The sequence below is a fragment of the Cuculus canorus genome, chromosome 3 (genome assembly GCF_017976375.1).
Source record: "Cuculus canorus isolate bCucCan1 chromosome 3, bCucCan1.pri, whole genome shotgun sequence".
Taxonomy (NCBI): domain Eukaryota; kingdom Metazoa; phylum Chordata; class Aves; order Cuculiformes; family Cuculidae; genus Cuculus; species Cuculus canorus.
Window position 1 is genome coordinate 66991615 of NC_071403.1, and position 16924 is coordinate 67008538.

Here is a 16924-nt window from a genome sequence, read left to right on the forward strand (position 1 = left end):
GTGCTTCTGCTAAGTCATGGCCTGTGACAAGACAGCCTTAACACAAACTGGTGTTCATCAGAGGGAAGATGGTGATGGGGGAGGTATCAGAGCTGTCAGATGAGCATGCAGAGGTCACCAAATTGAGTCCTTTTCTGCAAAGGCTCTGTGAGGAGCCCACGGCCAAGGCTCTGATGACCAATGACAGCGATTTCCCTGTGCATGGCTGCATGGAACAGCGAGTGGCTTCAAGACTCCTGGTCTGGTGGGATGGTGTCAGGGTTTGCAGGCAGGACAGGCTCTCTGTTAGCGTGTGCGTCAAGGCATTGGAGCATTTTGATTTGTTTCTCAACCGCAAAATTGCAAATTTCTTTGGTAGTAAACTACTTCCGCAGACCACGTTATCTTTAACCTTGGTCAGTTTTGACTGCAGTGTTTGTGTGTTTAAATTCAGTATGCCCCATCCTGGAGGTGTTCAAGGCCAGGTTGGATGGAGCTTTAAGCAACCTCATCCAGTGGGAGGTTTCCCTGCACTGGCAGGGGCTTGGAACTAGATGGGCTTTAAGGTCCCTTCTCACCCAAACCATTCTGCAATTCTATGAAATCCTTAGATATATCTACCTTTTAAACCTTTTTAACTTGTTAAAATCTCTGATTTCCGGAAAGAAAACAGTTTTAGAAGTGACAAATGACTTTCCTAATGAGGCAGAGGGAATGAGAAGCCCAGCTCGTGTCCAGCAGTCACTTCTCTGGCCGTTCAGCCAGCACATCTCACTTTCGCTCTGATGATTCCTGGCATGTGCTGCCGCTTGGGAGGAAGCTTCAGGGCATGGTTAGATGAGTTCAGAGGATGTGAAGTGTTAGTACTGTTGTTGAGACTTTGGAATTGCAGGGAAGAAGGGTGGCTGAGATGAGGGTGGTTGGGATGAGCGTGGCACAAAAGGAATGGTGGTTTCTGCTGTGTGCATCACAGCTGGAGTGATACTGGCTGATTATCTTACCTGTACTTATAACTTCATTCTTGACTCTAGTGATTTTAACCATGAGGTTTTTAAAGGTCAGCCCAGGCTCAGTCCTCCAAAGTGTTGGTTTTGGAGACCTAGGGCATCCTGGAGCCAGAATTTTGCTTTTCGTGTTATCTGTCATCCTAATTGTCTCAATTTGCCTGTGCTGACAGGCTGCCCTGGTCTGATGAGACCCTTCCCTGCCTACAGATCCACTTGCAGGCTGAGAAAATACAGTACATGCATAGCTAAACACTCGGTGAATTGGCAGCATAACCATTTCTGGCTCCTTATTGCCTTGTCTCTATTGGCCACGTAGCTCGATGAAACCTGAGCACATTCCAACACTCACACTTTCAAATGAGGCTTGGAAGATGCATGGGATGATGTGTTAACCTAAGCAACGCCAGCTATGAAAGTTTCCCAAACCTGAATCCATGGGATTGGTGGGCACTAAGAGTTAGCAGTGTTTGAGAAGTTGCTTTTTAAATCAAAATTGTTAACTTTTTTTGGATTTCATTTATTTCCTTGGGTATGTTAAGATCAGGGTTAGGGTCTCTGAAGAGTTAGGGTCTCTGAAAGATGCTTTTGGTCACCTTTTCCCTTAATGACCATGAATGTTTGGGTTTTCTTGGCTGTTATAGGGGACACTGTGTAAAATGAACTCATGAACCTCTGTCCAAACACAGACTTTTTTTCCTCAGTACTGATTAAGGGAGGAAGTAGGTCTCAGTGCAGCTCAATCTTGGCGAGAAATGTAACCAGACACAGTTCTTGGGCTGCTTTTATTTCAAGTATTCATGGAATTTCTAACATAGAGAAACCAAAACAAACTCTTTAACCACTTTTAGGGGAAAAAAATAAGTGTAGAAGCCCAAGTCCTCTTCTCAGCAGTCATATTTGGACTGGAGATCAGTGTATCATGGCCAGGTTGGGTTCCAGCTTTACCTCCCTCCAGGCAGTGGCTAGTTTCTGCTTCTCATTGGCAAGTAGATCCTTCCAAATCCCTTGCCAGATGCTCTGCTAGTGCAGCTCGGAGCATCCTTTAGGAGGTGGCTTCCTTCCAGACAAGAAGGTGGTAATGTGAACAGGCTGGAGCTGGTATAAATGAGCTCCCTGCACTGTAACTTTAGGTTTCCATACTCTTTCTCAACCAGTTTCTTGTGTTTCTCCTCTCTTGCTGGCTGAAAACCAGTAGCCTGCTGTGTTTCTATGGGCAGCTTGTCCTCCATGGAGCTGGCAATGCAAATGGTGTCTGCCGGAGTGATGGGGAGAGCTGTGTGATGCTGATCGCCCGAAGCAAAAGGGGCCTTTATCTCTTGAGTAGTTCAGGGCAGAGCAGCGTTGGTAGTGCTCCTCCAGCAGCTCATGTGCTGTGAAATTGGGATCTGGCCTAGGTGGGAGAAACTCTGTGTTTGGTCACGCTGGCAGGAGGAGAGAAGATGAACTTTAGAGGGAAAAGGCTTCCTCGCTGCCTTGGCTCAGGAATGCGAGCACAGGTCAGGCAGCGGGCTGCGCCTGGGTGGTGGCTGTAGGAGGAGGGAAGTTGCTGGCAGCTGGAGGATAGTCTTGCCTCTTGGATTGAGTTAAGGACCAGCAAGATGATCTCCTCCCCAGCTTTCCTGTAACCCCTTTCAGTACTGGAGGCTGCTCTAAGATCTCCTTGGATCCTTCTCTTCTCCAGGCTCAACAACCCCAACTCTCTCAGAATGTCTTTGTACAGGAGGTGCTCCAGCTCTCACATCATCTCTGTGGCCTCCTCTGGGCTCACTCCAACCGACCTGGCTGGGGCCTGTTGTATAGAACCTAGTCTAACCTGGTATCACTGCTGATCTGCCCAGAGAAGTGGTGGCTGCCTCATCCGTGGAGGTGTTGAGGGCCAGGTTGGATGGGGCTTGGAGCAACCTGATTCAGTGGGAGGTGTCCCTGCCCATGGCAGGGGTTGGAACTGGAGGGGCTTTGAGGTGCTTTCCAACGCAGACCATTCTAGGATTCTATGATCTACCCAAAACTTATTAAGTGTTGTTGTGGTGGAGGGGGGAGGGTTCGTATTAATGCTCAGAGAACTGTTTTGCTCAAGTTTTTAAAGGGGTGTTTCTCTCCTTTTTTTGGGTTGCACTCCAACTCCAGAAGGTAAGAACCACTGCTGCTTGTTCTAAAGCTGCTCCTCTCTGCTAACGCAAGCTGCAATGACCTTAATTAAAGCGCAACCCCTTGTTTCACAGACCTAGACACCGAGTACTGATGGTAGATGTAGTGTAACTGCTTCTGTTCCCCTCTCTCTGTGCCCTGCATGCTGTTTGCATTCTCGCTACGGAGCGATGCAAACCCAAAACTGCAGTCTGTGTGTGAAGTCTGTGGAGAATGTCAGGCTGATCGCATGTGGATGCTTGGAGTCTCCTGAGTTAACCCTGCTACCTGCAGCTTTATGGGGAGGGGGACTCGAGCTGCATGCTGTGTTTTGGTGTGTCCTTTGGCTTGGTGGTCACCTGCTGCTGCATCTGGGGTGAAAGAAGGTTTAACTCCTCCACTAAGCTACTTTTCCAAATCATGAATGTGTTTAACAAGCTTGGAGTGGTGTCTGCTTGTAATATCTCTGCTCTGATGCTTCTGTGGATACAGAACTATTGTTTTTTTTAAAAGCATCACATCTTAATATACTAATAAAAAAAAAGCTGTTTGTGTGAATGTCTGATTTAAAGGGAAAGAAAGGGATGCTGGAAAGGACAGATTGGGAAAACTCCTCACCCGTATGCCCCATCCAGTCATTTGGGCATTTCATCCAGCTACGGCTACATACAGAGATGGTGTGAAATGAAGGCAGTCGCTACTGGATGCACTTTGTATTGAGTTTCTGTTTAGAGCAGAAGGCAATTAACTCTACCCTGGTGTTGAAGCTGCCAATGTGAGGCTTGTGGGTTCTGTGTGGTGTTTTTGTGTCTCTCTGTCTGTGGGAGACCCTGGAGCCCTGAGGTGGGGATCCTGTAGTGGGAGATCTGCAGCCTCACTGCAGAGATATTGTAAAACCTGCTGACACAGTAGAAATGGTGCTGTAAGAGAAAGTAACTTTTCGGTAGGTAAATGCACCTTGTGTGATGCTCTGAGGGCAAGGCTTTAAGGTTCAGATAAAGCATCACTGAAAAATTTCAGCCCAGTGACCTATCCACACTCAAATCACTTTTTTCTCAGGGAGTGCAGTGATAGGACGAGAGAGAAGAGTTTGAAGCTTAAAGAGGGGGATCAAGATGAGATATTAGGAATAAATGTTTTCCTGTGAGGGTGGGAAGGCCCTGGCCCCGGGTTGCCCAGAGAAGTGGTGGCTGCTCCATCCCTGGAGGTGTTCAAGGCCGGGCTTGATGGGGCTTGGAGAAACCTGATGCAGTGGGAGGTGTCCCTTCCCATGGCAGGGATTGGAACTGAATGGGCTTTGAGGTCCCTTCCAACCCAAACTGTTCTGTGGTTCTATGAAATGGAGCAAGCTGTCTGTGTCCCTGCTGTCAAGAGCCAGGCAAATGGGAAGGGGTGCTGCAGTTGGGGTTGGGAGTGTGAGAAAAAATGCTTCACCTCCCTCCTCCCCATCAGCAGGCAGCTGCTTATAGTCCTCACCTTAACCTTATATACATTCACTGCTCTCAAACCCGTTTTCTCTGCTCAGTCTTAAGCAGTTTGGAATTTAATAGGGAGTTTAAAATGCCATGATTTAAGGATGGCTTAAATTTGGCAATTCTCAGAAGGAGTGTTTGATCTGTACGTGTCTGTTTGAAATGTCAAGTAGCTTAGAGAAATGCCCAGAGCAATGAAAGCTCGGAACGTGTATTTCTTATGCCATTGATTGACCTTGCAACTCCCTCTTAGCTACAAAACCAAGCATTATACTGGTGTAGCTCTTTCAGCAGTCCCGTAAAATGAGTAAAGGATCATAGAGTCATAGAATCATAGATTGTCCCGAGTTGGAAGGAAACTACAAGGATCAGAGTCCAACTCCTGTCCCATAGAACAACCCCAACATTCACACCCTGGGTCTGAGGGCACAGGCCAAACACTTCTGGAATATTGTCAGGCTTGGCACCCTGACTGCTTCCCTGGGGAGCTGTTCCAGTGCTCCACTACCCTCTGGGGGAAGAACCTTTTCCTGATGTCCAACCTAACCCTCCCCTGGCGCGTCCTCCTGCAATTCCCTTGAGTCCGAGAGAAGACCTCAGTGCCTGCTCCTCCTCCTCCCTATATGAGGAAGCTGTAGAGTGCAATGAGTCTTCCCTCAGCCTCCACTTCTCCAGGCTGAGCAGACCCAGTGACTTCAGCTTCTCTTTACATGCTTCTCCTCCAAATCCTTCCCCAGCTCCGTGCCCTCCTCTGGATGCTCTCTAGCGGCTTTAGATCCTTTTTATCCTGGGGCACCCAGAACTTCCCCCGGTGCTCAAGGTGGGGCCACACCAGTGCAGAGCAGAGCAGGACAGTCCTCTCCCTCCACTGACGAGCGATGCCATGCTGGATGCGCCCCAGGACACGTGCCCGTTTTGCAAGCTGTCCCTTCCTGTTGGTCACTTTGAGATCAACTTTCTGATTTATTAATGAAATGAGAGAGTGCAGATATGGAGAATATTAATTTTAAAATTAGAGTAGCTGACCAAAGGCCCTTGTTTGGTCAACAGTGTAAAAATACAGTTTATGTGATAGGCACAGGTTTGGAAGCATGAAGAGATTTATAAGTTCCAGTAAATCTGTTAAATTGGTTTTTATTTACCTTGGAAGTCAGTGTCAAAAGGAAATACCTGCCAACACCCCATTTTCAGTGGGAAGCAGCGCTGCTGAGTACAGCAGTCGTAGCAGGAGGGCTGGGAGCCAAACCTGCAGTCACCACTCACAGGCACGCGGTGCTCGCCCCTACTCAGCGCTTGAAACAGGTCAGGCAGGGGCTCACAAAGTGCCCTGCTCTGGGCTGACAAACACAGTTATTGAAGGCCCTGCTGTGTACCTAAAGAGTTGCTGCCTGCTCTGATAATGCTGAAGTTTGCGGATGTGTGTTTGCTCAGCCTGTTGACTGTGTGGTTGCTTGGTAAGTACGGATGGGAACGGGCTCAGACAGCATCTGAAAATGGAAATGTCCTTGGTGTTCTGGTTGAACACCTCTGTCAGCACTGAAACCATTGCTCTTGCCTTTGGTCGAGGTGGTTTTGAATGGATGGGGGTGTTACGGTCCAGTTTTTCTCAAGCTGGAATACACTGTCAGGCAAACAGGCTGAGAGAGTTCGGGTTTTTCAGCCTGGCTGTGAGGAGACCTTAGAGCAGCCTCCCAATGCTGAAAGGGGCTCCAGGATAGCTGAGGAGGGGCTCTTGATCCGGGAGTGCAGGGATGGGGTGAGTGGAAAGGTTTTCAGCTGCAAGAGGGGAGATTGAGATGAGATTTTAGGAAGAAATGGGTAGGGAGACCGTGGCCCAGGTTGCCCAGAGCAGTAGTGGCTGCCTGATCCCTCAAGGTGTTTGAGGCCGGGTTGGATGGGACTTTGGGCAACCTGATCCAGTGGGAGGTGTCCGTGCCTATGGCAAAGGATTGGATCTAGATGGGCTCTGTGGTGCCTTCGAACCCAAATCATTCTATGATTCCATAGTCTAGAATGTATGGGAAATTGAAATGATTTAGAACTTCAGACAGTGAACAATCAACGCTTCCCACTTTTCTTGAAGAAGATCCTAGGTCTGTGTGTGAGAGCTTGGCCGATGGCCCCGGCGCTGGCCCTGCTCAGTTTGCAGCCTGTAGTTTGGTGGATTTACAGAGGGTAGTGCTATTTTTAGCTTTTTGTGAAGTGAAAACCAGGAAGCTTCGGTCTGCCCTTGGAATACCATAGAAACCCAATTAATCCTGGCAGATGTCAACACAGTCACCTTTGGATCTTTTGAACTGTTGCAAATACAGTTTTTACTTTCATTTGAGCTCATTGTAAAGAACACAGGCCCTAGTGGGCTGTTTGCATCAGCTGAGTTTGCCACTCTGTTCTGCGGGGAGCCCTCTCGGGAAGCATTGTTGGGCTGTGATGTTAACGGCCCAAACAGAGGGACCTTTGTCTTGGTGTTGCCAAGGGTGCTGTTTATTTGTCAGTGGGTGGCACTGAGTACTGGGTAATTGATAAAGGTGAGCATCCCATTTATTGTGACCATAGCTTTTCTGCTCTAGCTGTCAGCTAACGTGCCATTCCCTACTGGAATAAAATGCTTCGATAATACATAGAATCATGTAATTGTTAAGGTTGGAAAAGCCCTCTAAGCTCATCCAGTCCAACTGTCAGCCCAACCCCACCCATGCCTGCTAAACCATGTCCCCGAGTGCCACAGCCGCATGGTGTTTGAACTCTCCAGGGATGGAGACTCCACCACTGCCCTAGTCAGCCTCTGCCAGGGCTTCACCGCTCTTAAATAAAGACCTTTTTCCTCATGTAATCCCACAGCAGCAGCTGCTCTCCTGTTCTTCTGCAGCTGCCATGGGGGAATCTGCACACAAGGGCGAGCTACCACCCTGTGCCCATGGCAGTGTTGAGCAGTGGTCATGAAAATAAGGCAGCTGTATCAGAAGGGTAAAGTGCTTGTATATACTCACTTGTAAAGGCAGGAAGGACAATGTGACGTGAAGACCATATGTCTTATATCCAAATTGAACCTCTGGGTTTTTTGAAAGTTAGATGGGACTTGTCAACTCATGTTTAGCTTCTAAAATTTTCACAGTAGGCTTTACAGCAGCCTAGAATGGTGTTACGTTTGTGCCAGCTTTCTAGGAGGGGCTGGTAGAGAAAGACACATGCAACCCCATGCAGCGCCCCAGGCTTGAGGAAGAGTGGCTGGAAAGCTGCCCAGCAGAGGACCTGGGAGTGCTGTTTGAAAGCAGCTTAAAATGAGCCAGCAGTGGCCCAGGTGGCCAAGAAGGCCAACGGTATCCTGGCTTGGATCAGTCAGGGTGTGGCCAGCAGGAGTAGGGAAGGGATCGTCCACCTGCACTCAGAGGCCGCACCTTGAATCCTGGGTTTAGTTTTGGGCTCCTCAATCCAAGAAAGATCTTGAGGGGCTGAAGTGTGTCCAGAGAAGGGAAACAGAGCTGGGGAAGGTTCTGGAGCCCAGAGGTTCTTGGAGCAGTTGAGGGCCCTGGGGCTGTTTAGTGAGGAGAGGAGGAGGCTGAGGGAAGACCTTATTGCTCTGTACAGCTCCCGGAAAGGAGGTTAGAACCAGGTGAGGGTTGGTCTCTGCTCCCAAGGAACGGGTGGTGGGTAACAGGAAATGGCCTCAAGTTGTACCAGAGGAAGTTTAGATTGGATATTGGGAACAATTTCTTCCCTGACAGAGTGGTGAAGCCCTGGCAGAGGCTGCCTATGGCAGTGGTGGAGTCCCCATCCCTGGAGGGTTCAAAAGCCATGTGGATGTGTTGCTTAGGGACAAGGTTTAGTGATGGGGTTGGCAGTGTGAGGTTAAGGATCGGACTAGATGATCTTAAAGATCTTCTCCAACCTGAATGACTGTGATTCTGTAACTATAGATGAGTAAACAGGATAAAAACGTAAAGCGAAAATCACAGATAGGTTGTTAAACAATGGAATTAATTCATTTGGAGCAGTGTAGAGGCCAGATCAGTACAGCTTTTGTAAAGATTGGTCATGCCAAGGCTTTATTCCTTTGGGAGCTTCCAAAGCACAGCTCTGCCCAGGCCTTGTTAGGTGCTTGGCTGAACATTGATGTTCTGCTTCGATACAGCTTGTAAGAATATGCTGTGTCTGAAGCAGATGTGAATTTGGGGCAGGGACCAAGGTAAGGTGCTCGTGTCACTGGTTTCTCTGCTGTGTCGCAGTTGGCTGTCTCTCCAGAAGACATTTGTCAGCCAGTGGAGTTGCAGGGCCGGATGAAATGGAGTTTTGCCATGTAAGAACCAAACACAAGAGATGGTCCCTGGTGTGTCTGAGGCTCAGCTGCCTTCTCCAGCACCACTGTTGTTTCTCTGAGCATCAGGCTGAGCCGTCTGCTGGGGTAGTGGGGTGAGCCTAGGATGTAGAACATGCCCTCCTCATCACCTTTTTGTCCAGTATTTATGAATAAATGATGCTGGTGAAAACTCAGGAAGCACAAGGTCCTGCAGAGTGGAGCTGTATGAGTGCGGTCTGATGACTGTGTGGCTTGGACAGGATCTGTCACATCCATTTTGGCACTCACCAGAGGGAATTGCAGCCAGCAGTGTCTGTCAATGTGCAGCGTGCACTGAGGCGCTGATTTGGAGAGCAAAACCTCAGGACACCCGCACTGCTGCATTCATTGACACCATAGAGGCTGTTCTCTGACCCTTTGCATGTTGGTCTGAAGGAAATCATCTGATCAGTCTGTGGGCTGCGACCCCAGAGAGATCTCTGCTGGTGGGGACACCAGCACGTCCCTGCCCAAGCCCTGGGGGACCTCAGTGCAACCACAGAGCTCCCACAGAACTCTGAGTGTTCCCCGAAGCCTGTTTCTTAACTGGAGGAGAAGCAGTGGAAAGGACGCTCGGTTTGTGGTGCCACAGGTGGATGGGACCTTGACAGTGCTTCCAGCTCCCCTCCAGCCACTGGTAGGATGGGACCTTGACAGTGCTTCCAGCTCCCCTCCAGCCACTGGTACTGGTGTTCCCACTGACAGGGACTAGGGTCTCATTTATGTCTGCATAGCACTCAGCGCAGATGGGATTTGGTCTAGCAACATAAACACCAGTCCACCTCTGATAGAGGTGTTTCTCCTGTGGTTCATGAGCTGCCATATCTGGCTGGTATTCCTGGTGATGTCTTCAACCTGTAGACTTGTCCCTTGTGGGTCTTCAACCTGTTGGCTTGGGCCTTGTGGAGTCTCCAACCCGTTGGCTTGGCCCTTGTGGGGTCTCTGACCTGCTGGCTTGCCCCTTGTGAGGTCTCTGACCTGTTGGCCCACCCCCTGTTGATCCCTGACCTATTGGCTCGTACACACTGGGATGAAGGAGGCCAGACCTGTAGCAAGATGTTGACTTCTCATACCAGACATCTATAGTTCAGCTGAGCTGTTTTGCTGCTCTGGCACAACTTGGGGTGCCTGTGCCCCACCGGAATCACTGAGGGTTGTGCCCCTTCTCACTGTTATTCCCCTCTCCTCCCAGGGCTTAAATCCAGCTGTTGATGCAGGTGTGTGTCAGTGTTCATAGCAAAACCTGCTGCAGACAAACAGCTGTGTCTCCTGCTCAGAATTTGGGCTAATCCATTACAAATTGTGGATTTCAGTCAGTTTGATGGTTCTGGTTCCAGGTGTTGTGACAGGGTGTTGGAAAAAGGTAAATTCCTCTCGTATTTGCCATGCAGGGTTTGTAGCGAATATCACTGTGCCTTACAAGGAAGGAAGCCTGTTCAGTTGAGGGTGGGATTAGCAGTGGGAATGCCCAGCTCCTCTCTCACCTGATTTTTCATCTTTCTGCAATGGGATGGGTTTAAAAAAAAAACAAACAAAGAAAACCCCACTAGCTCCGATGAAAAGATGGATCTTCTGTCTCAGTTCTCCTGGTTGGGACCAAATATATCCACTCTTCCCAGAGGAAATTGCATAACTGTATTCCATTCTATCCCACAACCCTCATCTCACTATGATGAGAGTTTTTGCAGGGAAAAACCCCCACAACGCAGCTTTACAGATCCCTGCAGTCAGTCATCGTAGAATCATGGAATGGTTTGGGTTGGAAGGGACCTCAAAGCCCATCCAGTTCCAGCCGTGGGCAGGGACACCTCCCACTGGATCAGGGTGCTGGCTCACAATGAGTCTGCTCCAAGGTTCAGGTGAGCAGCACGGAGCTTCTGAAGCTCTGAAAACACGTGAACATTTGATGTTCTGCAGCAAAGTGTTGGGGAGCAAGAGCTTGGGGGTTTTTTTGTTTGATTTTTGCCGGGAATGGGAGCATGGATACAAGGATGGGTTCCACTGTTGCTTGTTATGGCAGCTTGTATTCTGCTTGGGAATAGAAGTTGGATCTGGAATCTCTCTGCTGCTGCATGTGTGATGGTTGGGTGAAGGGTGATTGTCTCTCAGTAGAAGATGAACGCTGACCCAGTGTCTCCAAACATTAACCTGTGGTTTTGTTTGCAGTGGGACCTCCCCTCTCGCCTGCCTGAATGCGATGTTACACACCAACTCCCGGGGGGAAGAGGGCATCTTCTACAAGGTGCCGGGCCGCATGGGAGTCTACACACTGAAGGTGAGTTTCTTGCCTAGGGGATCTTGTTTGAATGACTTGAATGCATGTAAAAGCACTCTGGGTTACAATAGACTGAAGAGGTGACTGTTCCTCAGTAGCATGAGCATAAACTGTCCGTCCAAACACAAACCCGAAGTTGTTGTTCTTGCAGGTGAGTACCTGAGTGCTGGGAGTTCAATGGAAGGTGGTGGTTTTATTCACAGTGTAGGAGTTGGCTGATATTAATTCCAGAAATGAAAGAGTAATTAAAAGTGTAATGAAATTTAGACCTAAAAGGATAACTTCATCTCCACTGATCTCAACTTGTATTTAGAATGAAAAATTGCTGTGTCCACAGTCTGTTAACAGTAGGCAAAGAGCACCTGGCTCGGCACAAGCCTAAGCGCAAATCCAGGCTGGGTGGAGAGTGGGTTGGGAGCAGCCCTGAGGAGAAGGACGTGGGGTGCTAGGGGTTGAGAAGCTCAACATGAGCTGCCAATGGGCATTTGCAGCCCAGAAACCAACTGTGTCCTGGGCTGCATCCAAAGCAGTGGGACCGGCAGGGCCAGGAGGGGGTTCTGCCCCTCTGCTGTGGTGAGATCCCAGCTGGAGCCCTGTGTCCAGCTCTGGAGTTCTCAGCACAGGCCTTAGAGCAGCCTCCAGTTACTGAAAGGGGCTCTAGGAAAGCTGAGGAGGGGCTCTTGATCCGGGAGGGCAGGAATAGGACAAGGGGGAATGGTTTTCTGCTGCAAGAGAGGCGATTGAGATAAGATCTTAGACAGAGATGTTTTCCTGTGAGGGTGGGGAGGCCCTGGCCCATTGGAGTTGGAACTGGACAATCTTTGATGTCCCTTCCAACCCAAACCATTCTGTGATTCTGTGGTTTGAGGTGTGGTGGGACTTGGCTGAGGTGATGGGGCAGAAGCAGAGGAGCGGGATGGGGATGCTGGTGTCTGGTGGGAATGAGCTGGTACTTCCTGCTGCTGTCCTGCCCTCTCAGCTCTGTGCCTCTGCAGGGTGTCCAGGGTGGGTTTGGGTGCTAGGGCAGTGGTGACCTGCTCAAGGGCATGGGTCAGTGTTGGCATCCCCATGCCTGGAGGGACTTAAAAGTAGTGATTAATGACCACAACTGAAGATGTCATCAGCAGGAAAGAGTTTTTTGTCACCAGTTAACATTGATGTCCAGTGTCGGTTAAAATCTGAATCTGACAGGCTAATCACTAGAGGGCAGCCTGGGTTTAGGTGTGGACTGAGTGAAATTGCTGCCAGTTGCCTCTAAAATCTTGGTGGTAACTGCACAGGAGTGCAGCATCGCAGCATGTGCCAGCTCATAGCTTCTCCCGCACAGGATCACCAGCCAGGTCCGTCTTAGCAAGGATCCGTACCGGCAGGAGTGGGGTTACTGAGGACTCAGCTGGAAAAATAATTAAGCCGGGGTTGTGGGACACTGAGCCATCGAACTGTTCTTCTGTTATGACGTTAAAAAATTGAGCGGATTTCTTTAAAGCAAGAGTGTGTTGGGTTGGCAATGAGGGATGGAGAGGACAACCACAGTGAGGGCATATGAAAGGCATGCTGCGAAGTGATGCCGTGGGCGGTGTAGCAGCTGTGCCAGCTGTGCCTTATTTCATATGGGCTCAGAAAGGCAGCATGGGGGTTTGAGGCCAGAGGCCAAGCAGTTCTGATGTTGCCCTGCAGCGTAAAATAATCCAGAAGCAGTGCTTGGTAAAAAACCTGATGCTTTTAGGTGGTTTTTATTAATTGGGTGAGTTGAGGGTGGAGTAAGTATCGACATCTGTTTCTTCTATTGCAGAAGGATGTTCCAGATGGGTTGAAGGAGCTCTCCGATGGCTCGGAAGAGAGCAGCGATGCCCAGTCCGACTCACAGAGCTCTGAGAACAGCAGCAGCAGCAGCAGTGATGGGTGCAGTAACAAGGACGGGAGGAAAAGCAGATGGAAAAGGAAAGGTAATTTTTCTTTTCAGGAGCGATAATTTGAGCATGATCCATAAGAAGGACTTAGAGGGTTTCATCCGTCACATCTGTTGCCAGACATGGCACAAAGGTGGCCTGAGACCTTCCCATACCATTTGTGCTCATGGATTGAGCTGGTGATGCAAGTGCTGAGCTGCTGTTGCAGGAGCTGTTGTCTGTAGTTAAGTGTCTGTGTTTAAGGCCTTGACCTGAGCCACAGCCCAGCACTCCGTGCTTTCCACCCAAGAACAGTGATTGCTTTTTTCCCAGGTTTTTCTGACGCTTCCCTGCTTTCCCACGATTGCACCATGTACTCCTGGTGTCTTTTGATGGTTTTGGAGACAGCTCTGACTTGGAATATGCACAGAATCAGATTAAAGCACAGAATGAGGTTAAAGCCTGTTGGTGACCTGATGGGTCCCTCGGCTGGAGCCACTGTGCTCTTTTCTGTCCTCCTTTGAGGACAGAAGATGGATTTAGGTGTTTGGCACTGTGAAATATTAAACCATTTCCAACCTCGGCCAATACAGGGAAGAGCCAATACAGGTTTTGCCCCCCTGCTGTGTCTGGGTGGCTGATGGAGCTGGATGCATCAGCAGTGTTTGTAGGGTCTCCAGATTCTGGGCTTTCTATAGAAGAATGGGTTTTGGCAGTGCATGAGCACCAAGCAGAGGACACGGTAGATTTCGCTCTGGTTTGAATCCTGCTGTCTTTGCCACTCTGTGGACACAGCGTGTGTTATCGGGTGCTGCTATCCCATACTGCCTTACTGCTCCAGGAGCAGCTTTTTATGATGTTGAGTGTTGCTGTGACACCATTTTAGATGCATTTTAGAAATTTTCTTGTAGATATAAATGTTTTCTTTATTTAAAAAACAAGTCCGCAAATGAAAGCCACGCAGTTCAGTTACAAATCATAAGCTTCATGCAAGAATAAAATTGTCTCAGTTATATTATACAGAAGAACATTCAGAGGTATAAAGAAATTGCTGGTACTGTACTTTTTAGAAGATTTTGATAAGAGGGGGTTGGTTTTTAGGCAATTTGGTGAGAAAGAAGTCGCAGGTACATTGTGCTGGTGCATTCGCAGGGGAGGTGAGCAGCCTTTTGCTTTAAGCAGTATCATAGGGCAGTGACAGTTTGCTGTCCTACTGAAACCTGTGTGCAGCTTCTGGCATTGCCTCCAGATGTGTCTGAACATTGAGATTGTGCTGGGAGTGGGGACGACTGAGATACGTGCGTGCATCTCTCCTATCAAGAGGAGCAGCTTGCAGCTAAAATACAGTCTCTGGTTTCACTTAACCTATGGGTGGCTGGTTTTGCACTGCACACACGCAGAGCTGTGATTCTGGCTTGGAACATCACCAAGAAAGGGTGCAGTCCTGCCAGATTCAGGCATCCCTCCTGCTGCTGCAAGTGGGAGCCCAGCAGGGCAGGGGGAGCAGGCAGGGGAGCTGTGATGGAGGTGAGGGCACGGGCAGGACCTGCAGCTGGCAATGCCCCCGAAGCTGCACAGGTTCATTGAATCACAGAATGGTTTGGGTTGGAAGGAACATCAAAGCCCATCCAGTTCCAAGCCCCTGCCATGGGCAGGGACACCTCCCACTGGATCAGGCTGCTCAAAGCCCCATCCAACCCAGCCTTCAATGCCTCCAGGGATGGGGCAGCCACCACTTCTCTGGGCAGCCTGGGCCAGGGCTTACCCACCCTCACAGGAAAACATTTCTTAAGATCTCATCTCAATCTCTCCTCTTTAAGCTGAAAACTGTTCCCCCTCATCCTGTCCCTGCACTCCCTGATGAAGAGCCTCTCCCCAGCTTTCCTGGAGCCCCTCTTCTTGGAAACTGCTCTAAGGTCTCCCTGCAGACTTCTCTTCTTCAGACTGAAAAAGCCCAACTCTCTCAGCCTGTCCCCATACAGGAGGTGCTCCAAGCCCTCGGATCATCTCTGTGGCCTTCTCTGGACTCAACTCCGACAGATCCAGTTCAGCTGAGAACTCCAGAACTGCACACAGGGCCCTACCAGAGTGGAGCAGAGGGGCAGAATCCCTCCCCTGGCCCTGCTGGTTGCACTGCTCTGGATGCAGCCCAGGACACGGTTGGTTTCTGGACTGTGATCGCACAGTTAGCTTGGTTCCGGACCCTGCTGTGGTTAGTGCTGTCCCCTGGTTGGCTCCCTCTTACAGCATGATAAGAAAATGAACTCGTGCACCGTGGCTGTGCATTGTCCCTCTGCCCAGGAGCAGATTCACCCGCACAGCAGATCTGCCCTGCTCAGTGCCTGCTGATGATAATGTCAGTCATTCGCTGCAGGAAAGCATTGACTGCGCTGGAGCTTTCCCCATGGGCTTTTTGCTGTGCTGGCCATTTCTTGAGGTTTCGTTGTGCAGTGCCTATTTCCCTTCTCTGTTGTTCTCCCCTGTCTTGCTCCGCTGTCTGTGGCGGTGAGGATAGGGAGCAGCAGTTCTGTGCTGCTTTGGCTGTCCCTGAGGCCACCTTTGCCACCAACTTGCCATGACGCTCTCAATTGCCTGATTTTCCCAGTGGTCGGTGGATGGAAGGAGACAGGAGGTGCCACTGTAGCCATTTCCATGGTGCAAAGGCTGCAGCAAGAACCTGGGCTTGGGCAGAGTTGTGGGAGCCCATGAGGGCAATGGGACTGTCCCACTTGTGGGAGAAAACAGCTTCGGAAACTTGCCATGCACAGACATTCAAACCAGTCAGTGCCAGGACATCACTGCACAGCAAACTGGACCCTGCTGGTTCCAGGTCTCATCACTTAATTCGCTGGGATAGCTCTCGGTCTTCTGACAGGAAATACGATGGCTGGGTTATCTTCCCAGCTCTGACTCTTGGCTGAAACGTAACTTTGGACCCAAAGTAAATGACTCAAAATTGTTTAATGGAACAAAATAAGGTACTGGGATGGTACAGAGATTTTCACTGAGTGGACCCCATGCTCCCATTAGTTTAACCTTCCAAGGTGCAGCCCAGTCATGCTCTGAAAGCCAGTGGTCTCGAGAGACCTGTGCAAAACACAGCTGTGCCATGGAGCACAGAGAATAAATGTTTCTTTCAGTTTTAATATTTAATTACTTTTTGCATCTGAAAAGATTCTTTTGGTTTCCTCCAGCAAACCCCAAATTTTTGTAGTCGTGCTGTGTATATGAACTAACTTGCATTTAGCCAAGGAGTTGCTGCAAAAAGCACAATGAGAGTAGGAAGTGCAGAGGGCTTCAACTCAGTTCATCGCTGAGTTCTGCAGCCAGTAACATTTGAAAGTGGAAGTGGCGGAATCTGCTTCCTGCAGTACCTCCTGGCGGGGCTGGTGCGGGCAGAGCCTCTGTGCACTGGTTTCTGCTATGAGAGCAGGGACTGTCTACTTCAAAGCAAGTGTTTCTGTGGTCGGTACATTTGCTGCTCTTTAAAACAACTAGAAAGGCATGACATTCCAATTAGAAAGATTCCTTCAGCGCTGAGCTGTGAAACATCAGCTATGGAATGCAGTACTCCTCCGCAGCTGCTTCCTGAGCTGTCTGTGCAGGCATGGAACACAGAAGCCTCCTTCCCCATTAGATAAAACCCATCTACTCAGTCAAGTTCACTCACAACTATCCCAAACTCCAGCCAGAACCATCTTGTGGCATTGCTTGGCCACATTTCTACCTGCCTGACGTTGGAGACAGCATTGTCTGCAACCCTGTAACAGGAGCCCTCTGTAACACGGCCAATCCAGGTTGGAAGCAGTGCTGATCCTGAGTGCAGCCACTTTTCCTTT

General features: G+C 49.5%; 1 protein-coding gene across 1 annotated transcript in view; it reads left to right on the forward strand.

The window, feature by feature from the left end:
- ASXL2 (ASXL transcriptional regulator 2) overlaps positions 1 to 16924 on the forward strand; it is a 71075-nt gene that overhangs the window by 23642 nt on the left and 30509 nt on the right. Inside the window, exons 3-4 of the mRNA XM_054061753.1 lie at positions 11088 to 11196; positions 12989 to 13142. Of these exons, the coding sequence (XP_053917728.1) occupies positions 11088 to 11196; positions 12989 to 13142 (263 nt within the window). The remainder of the gene's footprint in view (positions 1 to 11087; positions 11197 to 12988; positions 13143 to 16924) is intronic.